The 22,371-nt window shown below is 35.8% G+C and overlaps 2 protein-coding genes across 4 annotated transcripts; both read left to right on the plus strand.

Moving 5' to 3' along the window:
- The first annotated feature begins 5,845 nt into the window (after nt 1-5,845).
- LOC104888830 (lysine--tRNA ligase) lies at nt 5,846-15,088 on the plus strand. Its single transcript, XM_010673929.4, has 17 exons — nt 5,846-6,092; nt 6,182-6,260; nt 6,687-6,752; nt 6,860-7,025; nt 7,123-7,216; nt 7,490-7,575; nt 8,033-8,151; nt 8,221-8,283; nt 10,138-10,263; nt 12,099-12,381; nt 12,455-12,551; nt 12,637-12,793; nt 13,049-13,192; nt 13,266-13,334; nt 13,416-13,559; nt 13,675-13,735; nt 14,742-15,088. Exons 1-17 carry the CDS (start codon nt 5,998-6,000, stop codon nt 14,759-14,761), a joined length of 1,869 nt encoding a protein of 622 aa, XP_010672231.1. The 5' UTR covers nt 5,846-5,997; the 3' UTR covers nt 14,762-15,088.
- Nucleotides 15,089-16,258: 1,170 nt separating this feature from the next.
- Nucleotides 16,259-19,721, plus strand: LOC104888832 (RHOMBOID-like protein 13). 3 transcript variants are annotated; one of them, XR_008968756.1, is made up of 2 exons: nt 16,259-17,656; nt 19,149-19,721. XR_008968756.1 is itself a non-coding variant. In XM_010673930.4 (1 exon), exon 1 carries the CDS (start codon nt 16,695-16,697, stop codon nt 17,508-17,510), a length of 816 nt encoding a protein of 271 aa, XP_010672232.2. In that variant the 5' UTR covers nt 16,259-16,694; the 3' UTR covers nt 17,511-17,962. The 3 variants fall into 3 exon arrangements, 1 of the variants encoding a protein (XP_010672232.2); XR_008968757.1 differs by lacking the exon at nt 19,149-19,721 and adding an exon at nt 18,826-18,964; XM_010673930.4 differs by lacking the exon at nt 19,149-19,721 and having other exon boundaries at nt 16,259-17,962.
- The last annotated feature ends 2,650 nt before the right edge of the window (nt 19,722-22,371 follow it).

The following is a 22,371-nucleotide window of genomic DNA, read 5'->3' on the forward strand; positions in this document are numbered from 1 at the left end:
GTAATTTTATATTCTGTCCGTTTCATGTTATAGTGTTAGTATTTCTTTTTGGTGTATCAGAATATTGTACCTATTCCCCTCAAAAAAAAAAGAATATTGTACCAATTTTTTTTTATCAATTTGTTTGAACTAAATTATCCTTAATTTCTACATAAACTTTTCAAAATACCCCTTCATTTCTTTCAAAATTTGTGTCCATATTTAATGTTTTACACCATTCCAAAGAGTATTTATTACAGTGTACCTCTCTTGTGCACTACACTTCTTCATGGAGTAGTGATAAAACGCTCATCATGAGAGGATAGACAAAACCATTCACAGGGGTAAATGGGTAATCTAACAATTAGAAAAGGAGTAAAGTGGTAATTTAACAATTAGATGAAGTCAATATGGTAATAGGAAATTGACTAGGGAATAGAAGGGGAAAAGAGACACACAAACAAGGGTTGAGTTAACAAAACATGGGTTTCAAACACACAAACAGTGGTTGATTTAACAATAACCAAGGTTTCAAATACACAAACATAGGTTCTTAATTGTACTTTTTGGGGGGAAAGTTGTTAGTGTCACTTTTTGGCTTAATATTATTTTAATGTTTTCCGCAATATTTAATTAATATAAATCTGTGAGTTGGCAGAGGTGTCACTTTCATTACGGGATACAAACCTACCTTTTTCACCTTTTTCTTATTAAAATACCAAACCCACTTTTTCAACCTTTTTCTAATAATATATGGGTGTGAGTAGTTTTGTCCAACGGCTCATGAATCATGATGAACGTTTTATCGCTCCTCTTTTTTCATGACCCATGCCTTTGCAAGCTCTACATTGAACTGGTTTACACTCATAAAACACTCCAATTGATGTCAAAATATCTTTCTCATTGATGAACTTAAGTTCCCCAAGGAAAGCTTGATCCACCTAAACTTCTACCATAGCTCTAGTTAGTAATTTGTCTCTTTTACTCGTTGCTTGATCAAGTTTATTCAATTTGCCTAGCCCCAACTCAAACAATATGAAGACCATGTGCTGTGTTGAAAAATAGGTCCCCTATAAAATCTATCTTACAAGTACTTAAATTTCCCTACAAAATCAACTAAATTCATAAGCACACTAGTTTTAAAAAAAAAAAAGAATGTTGAATAACAACTATAAAATCTATTTAGGTTGCGTTTGGATACCCATATTTCATTTCAAATAGTATAATTCAAATCCAGAATTTCAATTTCTGAAATTCAATTCTAAATTTAGAGTTTGGGAAATTTAAGAATTTCAATTAAGAATTTCAAATTCTAACAAGCTAAGTTGTTTGGGAATATATAGAATTTCAAATCTTGAAATCTAAATCAAATACTGTTTGACAAATTAAGCTAAAGATTAGGATTGTCATTCGATTTCTACAACCAACGAAATAATGTTAATCACTAATACATAATAAAATCCAATCTAACTTTTGCTCCTCTGGCATATGTTTTAGCATGTCAAATTCATTTATCGGCCCGTTCATAAACCTTTTCACAGTCTGAAGCACTTGTTGACCCAAAAGCCCGAGAACACTAGAGACTACATCATAAATCTCTTGGGAACTTGGTTTCGGAGGGTCTTGCGCTTTACTCACATACTCTTTGAAAGAATCCGCAAAACTACTAGCAGCATATGCTAGACAATCTCTGTTAAGCTTCTTGTTTGAACCGCCAGAAGATGTCTCCGATGTACTCCCCCCTTCAGTTTCGATGTCCATAGAAGCAGCGGACTCCTCATGTTGATCAGCCCCCATCACCGGTTGCTCTATCCAAAGCTTAGAAATGAGAAACTAACCTTAGAAATGAGATTTCACAGTAAAGGAGGAGAAAGAAAGCTTTACGTGAGAAAGATTTAGAAGAGAGAAAGCTCGACGATGTGAGAAAGCTTGAGGAGAGAGAAAGTTCAAGGAGAGAGAGAGCATGAAAAGAGAGCATGAGAGAGAAAGATGTCACATTTATTTGGATTTCAAATGACAAGTTGTGATATTGGATTTCAAATTCTCAAATATGGGCTTATGTTTTAAGTAGGTTGGAATTGGGCCAATTCCAAATCCAAATGTTTGGATTATCCAAACATGCTATTTAGCCAAATCCAGCATTTCAAATGAAATGCTTAAAAGCAAACATGCCATTAACGGATTTCCAATTTTCTCAATATGCAACAATAAACACATCCCATTTTCATTGTCTACATTGTCAAAACACACATATCATAAAACCAAGATAAAACATGCCCAAAATAACATATCTCCAGATTTAATTAGACAAAATCCAAAGAAGAATTTACTGAAAATTCCTAAATCAACTTCATGCCTTTTATAAAAAGATAAAATTTAATAGTCATATTGAAAAGCTTACATTGAGGAACACCAAGAGATTCCAAATCAGATTCAAGTCCATCAAACCTAGATTTATTCCTTTTCGTTATGTTCGTCGAAAATTGGTATTCTTTGAGAAGAATGCAACCTCTCTTGTACTCCATTAATAATTTTTCCAACACTATTTTAACCAATAATATTTCACGAAGATTGATGATGTGATTTTTCATTAGCTTGATAGAAGTAGTTCATAGTTTGTAAGAGGTAAGGAGAGAAAGAGAGAGAGAGAGAGAGAGAGATAAGTTTAGAGCTTTAGGAAAAAAAGTGAGGAGAGAGAGATAGAAAGTTCAAAGCTTTATGGAAAAAGTAAGGAGAGAGAAAGTATTGTTGACTTTTTTTTTGGTGCAAAGTAATGTTACTATACGCGATTTCAATTTTTTGAGTAACTTTTTTTTTGCAAAAAATTGAGGCCCTTCCAAAAGGGAGGTCCCGTTCTAAGTCTCATTTTGGACTTACTCAGGGTCGGCCCTGAATTTGCCTAGAGGACTAACGATCTTGTCTAACCAACTAACCTCCAGTATTTAAAATCCAATTTCAGTTGAAACCAGATAGGCAAGGTCTTTATATTCTCTTGACATATATCCACATGTGCATCCTGAGCCTTCATTAACATGGGTTTACTATATTGGAACTCTAATCATATAAGACAAAAAATTTGGTCTACTATACCTACTAATATTGAACAATATCTTGCTTCACTTCATCACCGTCCTAAGGCTATTCGTTTAGTTAGCTATAGCCTTTGGAGCATATGGAAAGAACGAAATTCTATTGTTTTTAAAAGAAATAATGTCAATATAGATCGTATATACTACAGAGCCTGACATTTGCAACAGGAATGGACCGCTCGTTCATTGGTAGATATCTCTCACACTATCTCTTCCCTCCCACTATGCAGGCCACCTACCAGAGTTTATGTACAATCCCCCCCCCCCTCCGCAAGGATGTTGTAAACTTAATTTTGATGGCTCTGTTGTTGGGACCTCCGCTTCGGCTAGTGTAATCATACGTAACTTTGCAGGACAAGTATTAGCAGCCCAAACGTATCATTTTGGTTAAACTTCAGCTCTTGTAGCTGAGGCCTTGGGATTGCGCAATGGTGTTATTTTGGCACAAAATCTCAATATGCAGAACATTTATGTCGAAGGAGACAATCAGGTGGTGATTCACATTCTTCAAGGTCGATATTCATGTCCATGGAGCATTAACACTCTCATCAATGACATCTGGTTGAAATTTAGTCAAATGACTATTTGTTCCATAGATCACATTTTCGCGAAGCCAACTGCAAAAGAAACTATCTATCAAAAAAAGGTCACACTATTTCTGCTGCGGTAGTGGACGTTGACACAGGAAATGATCCTAGACTTGCCTATTTTGTAAACCTAGATTTGTTAGGTTAAACCTTTGAGAGAAGGGTGCCCTAACTTCTCCTTTTGTACCAAAAAAAAAAATCATGGGTTTACTATATAAAAACGGGGCATTTTCAGACAATATCAAGTCCCTTTTCTCCATTGAATGAAATCTAACCACAAATATCCCCTTCTTCAACAGAGCTACTTTATCAACCCCCTGATTCGCCTAACAAACCCCTCCATGACATTAATAGGGGGATTCACTCCCACCACATAACAGTGTATTGTTGAATTCGTTCCAATAATCAATCTTCGACTGAACATTAACACTCTCAATCTTAAAAACATTACTTTCAACATTTCAATTAATCTGATTATTCTGCGAGAATAAAATAGGTAAGGAAGCAATCGTACCTTCTACTCATTCAAACGCTTACTTTGCTCAGTTAATTCGTTCACCTAATTTCTTCATAGTCTCGAACCAATTGGAAAAGTTATCTCCCGAATCCAATTGTTAGTGTAAAGTTCATAAAGATGATCGAGGAGATAGAATTTCCTCTTGAAAAACTCTTTCATCCTCAATTTCAAGCATAGAGATCCCTAATACCTTACCATTGTTTTCATATTCCTAATTTGAATATTTGAACTAGTCCTGCCATCTTCACAATAGGTAAATTCGCCTAAGATGTCTTTTGCTAAGCTTTAGTTTTCTTTGAAATGGTGCCCGACGTACATTGTACACAGAGAAAACCTAGAGATATAAAATTTAATATACAAGAATAATAGAGGTTGATTTAAAATTGAAAAAAAGGCATAGGGAGAAATTGTGAACCATTTTGTATTTCCTATACATACAAAGCTTTTAATATCATATTTTATGGTTGTTTGATTAACAAAATTATTATTATTTTTGATGTGAATGACATTCTTACATTGCTAAGGATGTGAGTTAAATGACTAGACAAAAACTAATGTAAGGATTAGAGTAGGCAATATGGAGCTTTAATATATACAATGAAACTTAAATAAATTTATGCAGCAAACTCACCCAACAAACTCCAACTTTTTTTAGTTTAAGAGACTGGAATTGATTACATTTTTTAGATTTCTATATACACAATCTATTAATTTTTTTAAAAAAGTGCATCATATGTTTTGAAAAAGGTCTAAGCCATAGGGGAAAAAAAATCCATACAATTACGTCTTCTATTGGAAAAGATAAAATTTACAACAACAAATTTAAAATAAGCCTATAGATATAAACCAAATGAAAAATAAACAACGAAATACTATTTATATGTAAGCCATTCAATAACTCGAAACATCTTTCAGACTACTATCTAACTATGTTTTTTTTTTGGTAAACAAAGTGCCCATTCATTCATTCATTACATACTAGAGTTCAGAATATTATAATTCGAGTTTTTTTTTGTTAAATTGCTTTTTCTTTATTTTCTTAACCGAAATACACAAGGTTAAACCTTAAATGCTCCGTGTCACCACAAAGAGACCAACTTATCGCTAAGATAAAGACTCAAATCTTACGACCCGTTTGGTAGTCGTTAATAAATTGCGGTAATGAGAATGAATTATGTCCCGTTTTGTCTTCAAGGGGAAGCAATTTTCATTACCACTCATTACCACCTATAAAGTGGTATTGGATGAGAATGAAAATTCAAGAAGGAATATGGACACTTTAGGATAAATTAGCATTACCAATAGGAATGGACAATGATATTTTTCACAAATTTACACATAATATCATTTCCATTACCACTATTTATAACCAACTACAAAACGGATTGTAAAATTCAAGATGTTATTTCACTAAGCTATCACATGTCCCTCATTTACTAAATAAAGTACTCCACAAAATATAGTTTTCATTGACTAAACATTTCTTTACCTTGTCCATGAAGCAAAATTAGATCTAATCTTCCATTAACCAGCTTTAATTACAGTAAAAAAATAACACATTCCCAACCTATTAACTTGGGGATCACGAATTAAACAAGAAAAAAGAATTGAACTGGGCCAATATAAGTTGAACATTGACAAATACAACCACTTTCTCTTCATGAATATCATCATCAAACAAATTTTAAAGCCCAAACTCATACTCAAACCCAAACCCCTAACACCTTCTCTGTCTCACTCCACCACTCTCAGCGCCGTTCTTCTGCGTCAACAACACTCTTTCTCTCTCCTCCGCTCTCTTTCTTCTTCTTTTTCTCCATCAAACATGGAGAATTCTGCCGATGATGCTGCGAAATCTGTCGCTAATTTGTCAATGGATTCTAACCCTAATTCTCAGGAATCTGAAACTCTTAGCAAAAAGTATACTTTCATTCAATTATCTGCATCATTTCTTCCGTTTTTATGCTTGCATTTTTTGTACTAATTATTCTCTGTTTGTGTGGAATTAGTGCGTTGAAGAAGCAGTTGAAGAACAAGCAGAAAGAAGAAGAGCGTCGCAAGAAGGAGGAGGAGAAAGCTGCTAAGCAGGTAATTGTAATTTCCGAATTTGTAAAATTTGGAGTTTATTACTATGAATGTGATCATCATTTTAATACAATTGCAACATTTCGACTTTTATATTGTTCATCTGGAGTACTAGTTAAATTAAAAATAAAAACATGTTATTATGATATTAGCTTTTTATCATTTGTAATAACTGAATTTTAAAGATATTAATCGTTAAAGATATATGTTGGTGAGCTTGAAAGTTAGAGTTAGAGTGGTGCAATTATAGAAGAACAGGGAAGTATGAATAATTTGTTTGTATATGCGTTGGAATGGAGTTGAATTAATCAAATGGTCATTTGCCTTTCTTATTCTTAATGAATGGTGTAACATCATTTACTTGGTGAATATTTGCATAGAAGAGTTATTCAATTTGTAGTTTAATTTTCTTGTAATTATTCTGTGTAGGCTGCAATGCCGAGCTCTCAGGGTCAAAAGTCTCAAGTTGCTGATGATGAGGATATGGACCCTACTGTATGTAACTTGGTTCATATTTTTCGTGATTTTAATTATTAGTTTATGGTTATTAGAAGAAATGCTTGAATGTTTGTTGAACTTGTGGGTTTTTCTTTTACCAACAGCAATACTTTGAGAATAGGGTGAAATTCCTGGATGCGCAGAAGGCAGCTGGAATCAATCCATACCCACACAAGTTTCATGTTACATTGAGTATAGCTGGATACATAGAGAAGTATGGTGGGTTGAACAATGGGGATCATCTTGAGGATGTGCAAGTATCATTAGCTGGTAGGCGAGGCTGGAATTTTCTTTCTAATTCTTTTGGGGTGTTGAAGGTCTAGTTATTAGTGGTTTTGTTAATGAATGTACTGCTTTGTCTTTGAAGGGAGGATCATGAGCAAGCGTGCGTCCTCTTCAAAGCTTTTCTTTTATGATTTGCATGGCAGTGGTGCCAAAGTCCAAGTGATGGCTGATGCTAGGTAACTAGTACTTGAATTATCTCCATCTTTTAATCCTTGTGTGCTTTTACATAATGTGTTCATGTATTGCTCTTGCTTGGAACCGTTGGTGGGATTAAATAAGGAGGATATGTAATATTTGTGTTATTTGGTAGATAAATTATAACTTTGTTTGATGACACCCTACACATAAAGTAATTCTACATTACCGGGGTCGTTATGTTTTTGTTTTTCATGTGCTTCTTATTAAACTTGTTTTGCTTTTTATTTTTATTTTTATTTTTATTTTTGCAGGACTTCTGACCTTGACGAAGTTGAATTTTCTAAGTTCCATGCTTCTGTGAAACGTGGTGATATTGTTGGTGTAACTGGATACCCAGGTTTGTGTTTTAGGACTTGGACCATCTTTGTACTCAATGATCTGCACTGTTTTATGGTTTTTTACATTTTCTGTTTGTTTAATTGCTGAAAAATTTCCCCCTTTTCTGCGCGTGTGTGTATCAATCTTTTGGGAAATGATGACTTGTAGCTGATGGATGTTTCTACTTGAAATTGATTTAAGTTATCAGTGTAATGCAATTAGTAGCCTTTTTGGAAACGCTTAGTTTTTTGGAACTCCCAAATGTTGGGAACTATGGAAGTTTGAATTTCAATTCACTGCCTTGTGATTTTAGGAAAGATTTGAAAGTGCAATCTCAGTTCACTTCAAAATTTAGTTCCTCATTTTTGTTTTTAAAAAAAATTTCCCCACAATTTTCTCGGAGGTTATCTGTGCACTGTGAGTCCTCAATCTTACTGATTTTTTTCCATTTATTGACGTGTCATCTTTGGATTCAGGGAAATCTAAGAGAGGGGAGCTAAGTATCTTCCCGAAGTCTTTTGTCGAATTATCTCATTGCCTCCATATGATGCCAAGACAAAAGGCTGGTGCTGCTTCAGAGAATGCCAATGTAAAGGTAATATCATATTTCCTGAGTTCAGGTACTTTTCCAGCTTTCTAGATCTAACTTGTTATTCTGTCTCAGAAAGGTGATTCTTGGGTCCCAGGAAGTACAAGAAATCCTGAGTTGTACATCTTGAAGGATCAGGTACTAAATTAGTTGTGAAATTGAAAATCTTAATGCTTGCTGTTTCCTTTGTGGTTTATTTAATTTAGGAGCTACAGCCTACAGGCCCTTGCCTTTGATCAGAGTCCTGTAACTCTTGTCTGTGACTTTTAATTGATGCCTGATTTATTTTCTGTTATTATTTTCTTACCACCACGTTCATAGTTTTAATTGCTGGTCGACCAACTCTAGATTTTTTTGCTATTATGCTGTGGCTGCATTAAATGCTGATTTAGAATCAACAATGTAAGGGTGATGAGTCTAACTTAATTTCTCAACTTTTCAACTCCTAGCTATCTTGTCTGTTAGCACTATCATTTGTGACCTTTAGATTATTTTATCAAAATTCAATAATCAAATCCATTTGTGGATTGCATGTTCTGTGTCATGGTGGGGAATTGAGCTTCTTTTTCTTGTCAGTTTATTCTTTGAATACCGGTTGGTTTTACTATAAAGCACTCTGAAGCATCAGACATGGGAGGTGTGTTTCGAAGTGTTGGAAATGGCTAACATTCAGAAATGCCTCCTAACGAAAATGTAAAGTGCTCAAAACACCATCCTGATTTTAGAAACCTTTGAGCTCGTTTTTACATGTTTCAGAAATGCGCAAGATACCACTCTTATGATTCCTTTCTATTATAGATGGTGGAAGGACAAGTTTCCAAAATGCATGTGATACTCACTTTCGTGTTTACTGTCTTCAAATACCAACAAAAGGGTAAAGAAAGTAGAATAACCGAAATGACTTACTGAATATCTTTAGTCTGTTGGTACTACTGCCATTTCCTACAGACCAGGGATTGAATCATGGGGGCAGCAAAGGTGAATGGGGGAAGGGTGTTTTCAAGTTGTGGGCTTGTGCCAAACCCTGAGAGAGGGCAAGCTCAAGTGTTCCATGTATCTGACACAAAAAGAAACCCAAATGACTTAGCTGGCCTTCACTCCTCTTATGGGCCTATGGCTGTCAACATTCTTTTGCTTTATTTGGCAATTGTTACCTGTTAGTACCGGATCAGCTATATACCCTTAATGACTGTCAAAACATAAAAAATATCGTGAATTAACCCCAGAGTAGTTAACCAGAATTCCAAAATCAGTTACTTATAAGGTTTCATTACCCCTTCAACCCTTCCAAGTTCCATCAATCTTAACGAATGTTGGTGTTCTGGTGAAATGATTGCATGGTTAATGAATGACATTTTTTTAATATTTTATAGTCGTTATAGGTAAATCGTGGATTTGTTACAAAACTTAGAGACACATGGTGCAATATTCAAAACGCAAGGTACCTCATGAATTCTTAAAAAGTTCAGGGTATCTCATGAAAACTCCCTTGTATTAGGTGAATTTTGGGTAAACAGAATGGACATCAAGGCCAGAATTACAGTTAAAGTGAGGACCTGGACTTGGGTGACTTTTTTTTTTTTTTTTTTTGCAATTCAGAATGTCATGCCAGTAATGATGTGTGCTGTGGCAGTAATCTGTTTACTGTGGGTACAGGATGCCATGGTAACAGTGATGTGTGCTGTAGTAGTACTATTATCCACTTAGATCCGTATGTGGTAAATGACAATCCATTCTTATGCTTGAAGTGTTTTTTTTTAATAAAAAATGCTGGGTGTAAAAATCTGCCTATCTAAAGTGTATATTTAAAAAAAGTAATAAATGCCAGCATCTTGGATTAGTTACCTCGTGTAGGCATGCTGTTGCAGCATTGTTTTGTTTCCTTGTCTTTACGTATTCCATGTTTGTTGGTGAAAGTTTTTGGAGTGAAATTGGATTTGCTGTGCTTCAAGGTGTTGCTAGTTTTCAAGTTTGCCTACTTTCTGTTTGTAGGAAACCCGCTATCGCCAGCGATACTTGGATTTGATGTTGAATGGTGAGGTTAGAGAGATATTCAGAACTCGATCAAGGGTTATCTCATATATAAGGAGGTTTCTTGACGATCGAGGTTTCATAGAGGTAACTGTCTCTGATCCTAATCTGCTGCAAAATTTGTGCTTTCCTTTTGTCTTTAAGGAGAAACTTTTATATGCTTTGGGGCCAGTTGGCTTAGAGTCGATAATTGGTCAAAGCTCTTAATGGATGACTGTGTTTAACATTTAGAGCTTGATTAATGGATATCTATTATTGCTGATTGCATTGGAAATCCGAGTGTTTTTTTTAATGAATTTCATTCTATTTCATGTATTGAGTTAAGATATCAAGTATAGCTTAGGTGAAAGCAGGGAAGAAAAACTCGCCCGTTCCGTTCTAGAACGGGCGCTCTGTAACGGGTTTGAGAGTTGCCGTTCCGAGAAAACCCGTTCTAGAACGGTGCAAGGAAATTCACACCAAACTCGGCCGTTCTGCCGTTACGTAACGGATTCGCGACGTTCTAGAACGTTTTCTTGGCCGCTTTGTGTAAAAAACGCGAGGGAGAGAAGGAAATATGAGAACAAAAGCATAAATCTTACTTAAATTTCTCAAATTAAATCTTACCTGGCTTCTTTAAACTCTAATTCGACACAAACCCCTCAAGTAATTGCATTGAATTACTTCAGATTGCAGTCTAAAATGAAAACCCTAATTTTATAGAAAACCCTAATTTTATAGAAAACCCTAATTGCCTGTGGGAGGTAAATGACACCCCCTACCTCGCCGGTCACACCAAACAATGTCTTTGACATACCTGCGGCTGCCGGTGGACGGCGGTAGTAGTTGAAGCAGGTTAGTGATCTATTTCGCTCTTTGTCGATCTAATTCTTCCTCTTCTTTTCTCTCTCTTCTTATTTCTTCTCTTTTTCTTTTTATTCCTGTGACTGCAGACTCACGTGAGAATTGAGATAAAATATCTCTTTCTCTGTCTTCTTTTCTTCCCTTTTTTATTTTTTATTCTCTTTTCTTTTTATTCTCTTTTTCTTTTTATTCCCACCCTCAGTCACATATTTACTATTTTTTAATTGCACTATTCTTTTTGGTAGTGGTTGTCTTCCATTTTACTTATACACGAGCTCTTGTAAAGGATTGTATGCTCAAATATCATCAAAAGTACCCCCAAAGAGTGTATTTATAACTGTTTTGGACATGATATAGTATAAAAATAAAATATAAGAAAAACAAAGTTAAAACAAAGCTTGTGTGAATTTTTTTAAAAAATTCACGCCGCGACGGCCGCGAAACGTTCTATTCCCCCGCTACAGTCCGTTCCCGCGAAAACGCGACCGTTCCAGTATAAAAATAAAATATAAGAAAAACAAAGTTAAAACAAAGCTTGTGTGAATTTTTTTAAAAAATTCACGCCGCGACGGCCGCGAAACGTTCTATTCCCCCGCTACAGTCCGTTCCCGCAAAAACGCGACCGTTCCCGCGAACGCGACAGCGACCGCGTTTTTTTTCCCTGGGTGAAAGTTTACCTTTTATAGTGCCTTCCATGATAGATATTTCTTCTTCTCTCTTTCTTCTCCTTTCTAGCATCCCAGAATTACTATGGAAAACTATGATTCTTCCACTTGTCTACCAATATGGTCATATGGGTACAATGTAATTAACTGATACAAAAACTATTACTTCATGAGACTATTATTCTAGGGTCCTTTTGCTTATTTTTTCTTAACTAAGATGGTTATGTATATGCTTATAACTTGCTGGAAAATTGACTCTCGAACTTCTTGTTGGAAAATTGTGCTCTGTTATTTGTTTTTGAACGTATGTGGTATTTCTTGGGAAATCGGCTAAATGATATTTCACTACTGGAGTATTTGAGAAGCAGTCGTTACAGTTGATGCAAAAGAGATCTAATTCCTTTGCTTAAACAGGTTGAAACACCTATGATGAACATGATTCCTGGAGGTGCAGCTGCACGCCCATTTATGACCTATCACAATGACCTGAATATGAAGCTATTCATGCGTATTGCTCCTGAACTTTATCTGAAGGAGCTAGTTGTTGGTGGTTTAGACCGTGTCTATGAAATTGGAAAGCAATTTAGGAATGAGGGTATTGACTTGACACACAACCCGGAGTTCACCACTTGTGAGTTTTATGAGGCATTTGCAGATTACAATGATATAATGGAGCGGACTGAAGAGATGTTGAGTGGTAAGCGTCTATTGGATAGATATCCATGGTGAATTATTCTATATCATTGGGTTAACTAACCCGGCTGTAACAGGGATGGTAAAGGAATTGACTGGCGGCTATGTCATCAAGTATCACGCAAATGGGCTAGACAAGGAGCCAATTGAGATCGATTTTACTCCGCCTTTCAGGTTCTTTACCTGTTACTGTCTTCTTTTGTATTGTATTCTCTTATATATGGTATATATTAATACTCTCTAATCCTTGAAATTGCAGGAGGATTGACATGATAGAGGGATTGGAGAAAGTGGCAAACTTGTCCATACCGAAGGATTTAGCTAGTGAAGAAACTAATAAATATCTGATCGAGGCCTGTGCAAAATATGATGTGAAATGCCCACCACCGCAGACAACAACTCGGTTGCTGGATAAAGTGAGTTTTTATATTATATTACTTTGCTCTTCAATACTATGTGTGTAGAATAATTTGGCTTTCTTAGCTGCTTTATTGTCCAGGCTCAAAGATTCCTTGAATTATGGTTGATGCAAATCTTTGACCTAATGTCATTGGTTCCATTAAGTGTATCTCATATCTTGTTGGGGTGGCCGCATGCCCGCATCCTTCCCCAGTTCCTTACCTTACCCCTGTTCTTTTTTGAAACTTATTCTGCTTCTGTATTGTTTGCAGTTGGTAGGGCACTTTTTGGAGGAAACTTGCGTTAATCCATCCTTCATCATAAACCATCCACAAATAATGAGTCCTTTAGCTAAGTGGCACAGGTCAAAGCCTGGCTTGACTGAACGTTTTGAGTTGTTTGTGAACAAGCATGAGGTATGTGTCTGACCTTTCTTTTGTCAAACGGTCGTCTTCCTTATTATTCTAATGTCTGTTATTGGCTGCTCAGCTTTGCAACGCGTACACTGAATTGAATGATCCTGTAGTACAGCGCCAGCGATTTGCTGAACAACTGAAGGTGCTGAAAGCTTGTTCTTAATCACTGAATTTTAGCCTGCAATTCCTTTGATCTTTCTAAAAGTTTATTTTCATTTTTCAGGATCGACAATCAGGTGATGATGAAGCAATGGCCTTGGATGAGACATTCTGTACGGCTCTTGAGTATGGGCTTCCCCCTACTGGTGGTTGGGGTATTGGTATTGATCGACTTACAATGTTGCTGACAGATTCCCAGAATATAAAGGTTCATTTCTTGTTCCTGCTGTGTGCACAGTTGGTCTGCATATGAGTCTGAGTGCATGCTTGTAAATTTTTTCCTAGCTTGAGGCTTCACCACATGTGTGCATATGTTGTTACAGGAAGTTCTGCTTTTCCCTGCCATGAAGCCTCAGGATGAGCCATCAGCTACACCAGCTAAAGGTATAAAATCTTTATAATGTAACTATCTTCAATGCTCTTCTGTTCCTCCCAGTTTATAGAGAGCATGCATTTGTTATCATAGGTATGGGGCTCTATGACATGTTCCAGTTTGGTCTCAATTGGATGTAGGACTGGACTAAACTGGAAATTTCTGGCATAAAAGAACGATACCAGAATACTTTAATCCTCAAAACTTGCAGTTTGCTTTGATGCTTTGACATGCTCTTTTAAGATTATTTTTTGATGAGTACTTGAGAAGTTTCTTTTACTAAATCAGAAAAATGAGTATTCTGCATCCTGCAATCTTTCATCATCTCTGTGTCATATAGACCCTGGATCTGGCATTCTTTTGTAGATGCATGCAAAGATATGAAATTAAGCAAACTAAGTAAAAATAAATAAATTGGTGGAAGGCATATTTGGCCCATGACTTGTATGATTATGTCCAAATGAAAAGAATATTAGAGTTTGGTAGTTGAGGGGAAAATGTTTGCCGGGAGAGTGGTCAAAAGAATTTATGCTTTGCAACAGAAGTAAATTAAAACAATGTCTGTGATGTCTGCTTTGATCACCAATAGATCCTGTGAGGCTGTGATACTTGTATTGTAAGAACTTTGCGTAGTATAACTTCATATGACAAGGTTAATAATGTGACTTGGTGAGCGCCTATGAGATGGGGGAGGGGGGAAAAAGGTTGCGATGAAAATGTACAGGGTTAGATTTCCAGGTTTGCTTCATGTTTCGAAAGTTTGAAAACTTTCTTTTGTTTCTGATATTTCAGAAAGAATACATTATTTTTACGTATTTGGGGTTAATCTTTGGACTGAAAATTGGGCCAGATCAGACATTTTGATGCATAATCTAGCGCTTAGCTTGAATTGACGATGGTTGCTCTATCATCTATTTGTGGCAGTTCATGTTGTCTCTTGTCTGTTACAATCTCATGGCTGCGCTAATCTCAGCATGCAACTTATCATCTGTCTGTTTCACTTTTGAAAATTTGCAGCTGCTAGTCAAGAGCATTAATGTTGACACGACTCGCATATATTGCGTGATTACTTGCAGCAGCTTCTTGAATTCATCGTAATTATCATCAATACAACTCCAATTTTTGTTATACTTGGAAGACTGATTCAGGCTGCTGTAACAAAATCATTTCGGGCGACCTTGTGCAGAAGATTTTAAATTGGCCATAACGTTCTTAGGCTATCCTTTTTATAGGTTTATCTTTGTCCTTTTTTTGTTTTTGTATTTTATTTTCCATTTCAGTTTCTTCTTTCTTGTGGATTCGTTTGTCAAAAGAAGAAAAGTGCAACAGGCAGCATATTATTAGAATTTATAACGCGTGTTTTACTTTTGTGTGTGTTTGCATATATTACAAAATACTACTACCAAGCAGAGCTAGCCTAGTGGTGAGCTTTGTATTTAACAAGCTCCGGGTTCAGGGTTGAATTCAACTAGAGGCACTTTGGAGGCTGTTGATTCGCCTTAAGCCCTTAACCAAACCTAATCTCGATGTAGGCCTTTAGCTTTTAAGCTAGGTTGGGTTGGCCCTTACGAGACGCTGATCTTCAAGCGCAATTCTCCTTCTAGAATCTAGCCCTCATCAAAAATATATAAATTAGTATTCGGTACTGTTGATAGAGGTTTTATTTCAGCTTTGATCTTGAAAAAGCAGACATGTATTTATTTGCTTTAGATCTATTTTTCCTTGTGAAAATTATTTTAGCGTTTTAGATTTGTGCCCTCATCCTTAAATTTTAACTGTTGCTAGGAGTAATAATTTGAGCGAATCAAACATGGACAATATAAGTGTATTTAGCTTCAATATATTTATCCTCTTCAGTTCTACTAAAAGTTTTTGCAAGATCAACAATTAGCGCGGAATGTCTCTACTCCTAATGAAATGGGGTAGGAATGGGCAATTCTTAGGGTACATGATTTTTTGTGGGCATGCCCTAAAATTATTTGCAAACTCTAGTGATCACATCTTATTGCTATAGTACTAAATTTCAATTGATCTGGTAAAAAAACGTGTCTAGTTGATTTCGTCCCAAGAACTTCCAGATGTTCGAGTCTCGAGTAACAACATTTTTTTTCTAGATTCGATTTTTAAGGATTTATTTTGCGTTGGTTTTAAATCAAGTTAATTTTTGACAATTTTTCTCAAAACCTAATTCACTCACATTTTCTTTAGATTGTTAAGTAGGAATACCAAAATAAATTTAATCAAGCTGACCCAAGATCCGGAAAACTAACATCACCCAACTCCTTATTTTGGACAAACAATCGAGCTTTGGACATGTTTTTTAGAGCCGAAAAGTCCGAATTTCTCGAGTTTGGAACAAAATAAAGTCCTAATTTCTCGCGTTTGGAACAAAATCCAATCCGAATACTCGAGCCGTTCCCTCCAGGCTCTTTACGCGCCCCATTCATTGAGGAAAAGCCCGGCCGAGCCTGACCCTGGTAACCTCTAAAATTAGTACGAAACTCCCTGGAAGTCCGTCCATATAGATATAGTAGCTGTTACGCCAAAATCAAATGTAGTAACTTCCAGAAAATCGTCGGTGCGCTATTTACTCTCTCATTCTGTCTTGTCTAAAGTGATTCTTTCTATTCCTTGTTGCCAACTAAATTCAAACCCCTACTCCTCCCTTTTCCATTTCCTAATTTACCCTCAAACTTTTCCGGGCCTCAATTTGCAAGCTTAATCAATTGCTGAATTTGGAAAATCTACTGAAACTCGTCGAAAAAGGTACTTTTCTTCCAGTGCCCATTTCACAAATTTCTGTTCTTTACCACCTCTAATTGCCCAATTTGATCTCTGGGTCAATATTCAATAATTTCATCTTTATCCAAAAACCCTAGATTGTGATTTATTTAGTGGGATTTCATTGCTTTTTATGAACTGGGATTGCCTCAAATTTTCTTGAAAAGAAAAGGGTTCATAATTCATTAGATGGGAAAGCCACTATTCTATGAGATATTGGAAAAACCTGCAACTAGTTGTATTATAGCACTTTGTAGTGCAATTTGGTTTTATATTCAAAAGAAAAACATTGGGTATTCACATGTAGGATTAAGCTATGAAACTGCTCTTGAAGGGCATCATTGGAGGATTATAACATCAGCATTTTCACACATTAGTGTCATTCATCTTGTCTTTAATATGAGTGCACTTTGGAGTCTTGGTGTTGTGGAACAATTAGGGGATATTGGTCTTGGATTTCAGTTTTATCTTCATTATAGTCTTGTGTTGGTTGTTTTATCTGGTGTTTTGGTATTAGGGGCGTATCATGTTTTGATTCATAGGCTTAAGTTGGATCATTTTCGACGAGTAACGGCTGTTGGGTATTCCTGTGTTGTTTTTGGGTGGATGACTATTTTGTCTGTGAAGCAGCCGTCTTCGAAGTTGAGCTTGTTTGGATTTCTTTCACTTCCTATTAGTTTTGCGCCATTTGAATCACTGATCTTTACGTCGATTATTGTCCCGCAAGCGAGTTTTCTTGGGCATTTGTCTGGAATTATTGTTGGTTATGCTATTGGATGGGGTTTGATTCATGGGATGAACAATTACTGGGCCTTTACAATGTTGGGATGGATTGCTGTTGTATTTGTTGTGAGTTTGAAGCGTTCTGGTGCTTATGATTTTGACTTTCTTGAGATTGAACCTGTTACTGATCCTTCTCTGCCCACGGTTCGCTTTCTTGCCCCTGGTAATGGCAGAACGTTGCAGATGAGTTCAGTACCAACAGGAGGTGTTGAATTGGTATAAAGATTTATGGACTTACAATGTATATGTATATGATTGGAAACAAGATGATAGTATACTTGGCTGACACTATATGAACAAGGGTTTCTGTGATCCGTATGATATCTGGGAGCCATGACTTGTTCAACATCTACTAACAATTTAGGAAGGTACAACTTTTATGCTCTTCTTCCACCAGCTTGGAAAGAAGTTTTTGACTAATTGGTATTATGTAGATTTTCTTTTGGCTCATTTAAGGTCATCTCTAATTTGAAATTCTAATTTTCTTGTATATGGTGTGGCCAAAGATTGAATTGAGAGATTTTATTGGTGGGATGGTTTAGATGAGTGTTTTGCATCTTTGTGCTGGGCAATAGTGGAAAGAACATCTTAGATTATTGTTCCATTGATTGCAAACTATACACCTTTTATGTACATGAGATTTGACTGAATATAATCAAGTGTTTTTCTTCAAATTGCTACCTTTCTTGTATTCACTACTGCCAACATTGTTAAATCTTTCTGACTTATCTAGCAACTTCTGTAGCAACTGTTGATGTAGATGAGGAATCGTTGCTCTCTTATTTTAACGTACGTGTGAATTTATTCTTGACTGTAGCTGGATGTAGTGCAAGGCTCCCAATGAAATTATATGATTTGTGAAATTTGTTCAGTACTTGGTCATGGAGTTCATAGGAACGACTGTCGAAAACTGATTCGGTTTCAAATTTTGATCATCGGACAACATTAAGTTTTCAACTCAGTTTGTTCTTCAGCCTTGAATTTTACGTAGTTTTTGTAGTTTATGCTTTTATTTGGCATTCCAGTGAGCTGAATTGTCAAACCGTGTAATACAGAGAAAACTTTGACTATTATATCATGTTGCAGCGAGTTTATTTTTTTTGTCGTCATGGATCCATGTTCTACCAGGAGATCCAGTTGCATAGCTTAGCATGTTAACATACTAAGGTAATGTAGTGAAGGGTTCTTTTTTATTGATTGAACAAGATGTCATCAAATCCTTGAAAGATACTCTATGCTTCCTGTCCTAGACCTTCTGATGATACTCATTCTTCATAATTTGCTGACTATAACTGGATTACAAGTTATGCTGAAAACGACTACCCCCTTCCCCTGTCCCAAGGCACCTTTTTGTCCTGGTATCTTGCGTCTCAGTCATGTCACTGATGTCAGTCAAATAGGAAAGCTTGTGTTTGGTTTTCATATGTTCATATTTGATTCTTAGAGAAATATTAATTTGTGTGTTTGCTTGGTGGCTTGAGTTCTTGACATTCATCATAATGATACTACTCACAATTTTAACACTTTTTGAGTGTAGCGAACCAGATGTTTAGTTTGCACTATCTCCTCAAAAAACTGTCTTCTGCTGAACTAGTTTTCTGGCCATATTCTACTATCAGGGTCTCATATCCAGGATTGATCTGCAATTTTGTTCAAATTGGTGGTATGTCTTGGTATAAGACCTGCACCATATGGTAGTGTACTAGCAAGACTAAGTGACTTTAGGTTTTGCTGGTGATAACTATTGTTTCGGAGCTCCAAGGTCTTCAGAAAATAGCCCAATTTTTATCTGTATGGGATCATTCATGAGTTCTTTGTATTCATCACCCTCATTGTTACATTGTTCTGTTGGGCTTGTAGATGAGTGCAATTCTGACCTGCACGGCTACTACTACTATCTCTCTTGCTGGGTTGGAACTGCTTTCACTTTCCAGCTGTTTAGACTGCAGTAGTACAACAGTGTATCATTCTTGGATGTGGTGGTGACTTCAACTCTGGAGTATTCATTTATGAATGCAAATTGCTCCATGTACTGGTTGCATCAGTACTTGCGGTTACGTGGATCCTTTCTGCAGATCTCAGCTTCTTCTGTTTTGAGTTCGTTTGGTGTTATGGTCATTATGAACAAAACGATGACACTAGGCTGGGTCAGCCAGACCCGAAACTGAGTCCTAGCATGGCAAAGCTCGCAGGCCTTTTGTGTCTGGTTGTGTCATGCCTTAGTGCCTAGGTTTATAAATTGTGATATTGATGTGCCTTTTCGAATCCAAAAATGCGGCCTAGCCTGCCACAATATTGTACCATGCCATTCCTATCTTGTGCCGCGTCTTTCTCCCATGTGGGTTGTGCCTCGTGCCGCGGTAGGCCAATGACATCCTTAAATTGAACTGCTTGGTTGTTTACCGTGAGTCCGTAACATATCAAAACGTAATAGTTTTGTAACTTTATTCATGTTGATTTATCAATTCTCGAAACTTAATAGTTCCTCACTTCCTCGCGCAAGTTTGGTTCATATCAATTACCTTTGCCTTTCATTATTGCAAGTACATAATAATGCACCTTCCTCGTCATTCTTTACTTTATAATAAAAAAGTTTGTCACTTATCACTCACATTTCTATAAAACATGCCAACGAAGATACAAGAGAAATTTATATCCTTTACTACAAAATTCGTATTTCAGAATTATTCAGCGTGTGAGATTCTCATATACCGAAAAAATTTCTAATATCGTTTCCACTTATGAGTCTTTGGTATCCGTTGAAAAATGCCTAGAATTATGTACCGTGATAATTAACCAAGCTTTGGGGTTTCGCTTTTCTAATAAGAGTTCTTCTCTACTTTTGGTTGTGGATATAAGTAACACATTGTTGGTGAAGCATGTTAATTTTTGTGTCGATTATTTTTTTAGTTATTCATTGCTTTATTGCGTTTGTTATAACAACATTTATTATGGACTTTTCCTCTTGGATGCAAGGACTTAAAGTCAATAAAATCTACCAATAACTAATGCTCAATAACTTATCCTGAGAGCATGAGAATATTGAAATGACATTCTTATCAAGTCTTGTGTCTCCATCCGTCGTAATATTAGTGTTCCACTTTAAATTTTATATTATCTCTGTTTCATAATATAATAATAGTATTTTTTGGTGTATCAAAATGTTGTGCCTATTTTTTTTTATCAATTTATTTGGACTATTATTCTTAATTTCTACTTAAACTTTCAAAATACCCCTATCTTTCTTTCAAAATATGTGTTCATATTTAATGTTTTAACAAGGAGCATTTATTACAATGTACCTCTCTTGTGCATTGCACTTCTTCATGGAGTAATGATAAAATGCTAATCATGAGTGGATTGACAAAATCACTCATAAGGTAAATGGGTAATTTAACAATTAGAAAGGAGTAAAGTGGTAATTTAAAAATTAAACGAAGTCAATATGGTATTAGACAATTGACTAGGAAATGGAAGGGGAAAAGAGATGCACAAATAGGGGTTGAGTTAACAAAAACATGGGTTTCAAATACACAAATAGGGATTGATTTAACAATGACCACGGTTTCAAATACACAAATATGGGTTCTTAATTATACTTTTGGGGAGAAAAGTTGTCGGTGTCACTTTTTGCCTTAATATTATTTTAATATTTTTTATGATATTTTATTAATATAAATCTGTGAGTTGGTGGAGGTGTCACTTTCATTATATACACACCTACCTTTTCAACTTTTTTCTTATTAAAATACCAAACCCACTTTTTCAACCTTTTTTTAATAATATATGGGTGTGAGTGGTTTTATCCAACCGCTCATGATGAGCGTTTTATCGCTTCTCCTGCTTCATGATCCATGCCTTTGCAAGCTCTATATTGAACTGGTTTACACTCACAAAACACCCCAATTGATGTCAAAACATCTTTCTCATTGATGAACTTAAGTTCCTCAAGGAAAGCTTGATCCAGCTAAACTTCTACCACAACTCTAGTTTGTAATTTGTCTCTCTTACTTGTTGCTTGATCAAGTTTAATCAATTTTCCCAGCCCCGACCCAAGCAATATGGAGACCTTGTGCTGTGTTGAAAAATAGGCCCCCTTTAAAATCTATCTTATAATTACCTGATTTTTCCTATAAAATCAACTAAATTCAAAGGCACAATACTAATTTTAAAAAAAGAATGCAGAATAACAATTATAAAATCTATTTAACGGATTTCCAAATTTCTCAACATTCAACATTCAACAATAAACACATCCCATTTTCATTGAGTTTACATTGTCAAAACACACCTATCATAAAATAAGATAAAATATGCCCAAAATAACAGATGTCCAGATCCAATCAGACAAAATCCAGAGAAGAATTCACTAAAGTTTCTAAACCAACTTCATTCCTTTTATAAAAAGATCAAATTTAGTAGTAAGATTCAAGAGCTTACACTGAAGAACACCAAGAGATTCGAAATCAGATTCAAGTCCATCAAACCTAGATTTATTCCTTTTCGTTATGGTCGTCGAAAATTGGTGCTCTTTGAGAATAATGCATCCTCTCTTGTACTCGATTAATTATTTTTCCAACACCAATTCAAACAATAATATTTCACGAAGATTGACGGTGTGATCTTTCATTAGCTTATTAGAAGTAGTTCATAGTTTGAAAGAGGTAAGGAGAGAGAGAAAAAGAGAGAGAAATAAAGGTAAGTTCAGCGCTTCAGGAAAAAAGTGAGGAGAGAGAGAGATAGAAAGATAAGAGCTTTAGGAAAAAAGTGAGGAGAGAGAGAAATATAATGTTCAGGGATTTAGAAAAAAAGTAAGGAGAGAGAAGGTACTGCTGACTGTATTTTTTTTTTTTTTGGCGACAAGAACAAACAGACCAATTAGGACACTAATTTACACTGTCTAGCTGCAACGGCTAACCTATGAGCAGGGATGACATCCGTTCTAGCAACTTTCTTTATTTCACAAGAGCTAAAGTCTCTCCGCAAGGCTCTAATGTCATGCAATACGGTGGCAATCTCAAAGGGTTGATGTGTGATACCAATAGCTCGGACAACTTCCACTGAATCCGAATGAATTTGTAGG

This window comes from Beta vulgaris, chromosome 3 (genome assembly GCF_026745355.1).
Source record: "Beta vulgaris subsp. vulgaris cultivar EL10 chromosome 3, EL10.2, whole genome shotgun sequence".
In the NCBI taxonomy this organism is placed as follows: domain Eukaryota; kingdom Viridiplantae; phylum Streptophyta; class Magnoliopsida; order Caryophyllales; family Amaranthaceae; genus Beta; species Beta vulgaris.

Bases quoted from the DNA above. Each gene is read 5' to 3' on its own strand.
- LOC104888830 (XM_010673929.4), top strand. From the start codon at position 5,998: ATGGAGAATTCTGCCGATGATGCTGCGAAATCTGTCGCTAATTTGTCA. The intron at 7,026-7,122 runs GTAGGCGAGGCT...TTGTCTTTGAAG, and splicing joins TGTGCAAGTATCATTAGCTG to GGAGGATCATGAGCAAGCGT. The intron at 12,794-13,048 runs GTGAGTTTTTAT...TATTGTTTGCAG, and splicing joins CAACTCGGTTGCTGGATAAA to TTGGTAGGGCACTTTTTGGA.
- LOC104888832 (XM_010673930.4), top strand. From the start codon at position 16,695: ATGGGAAAGCCACTATTCTATGAGATATTGGAAAAACCTGCAACTAGT.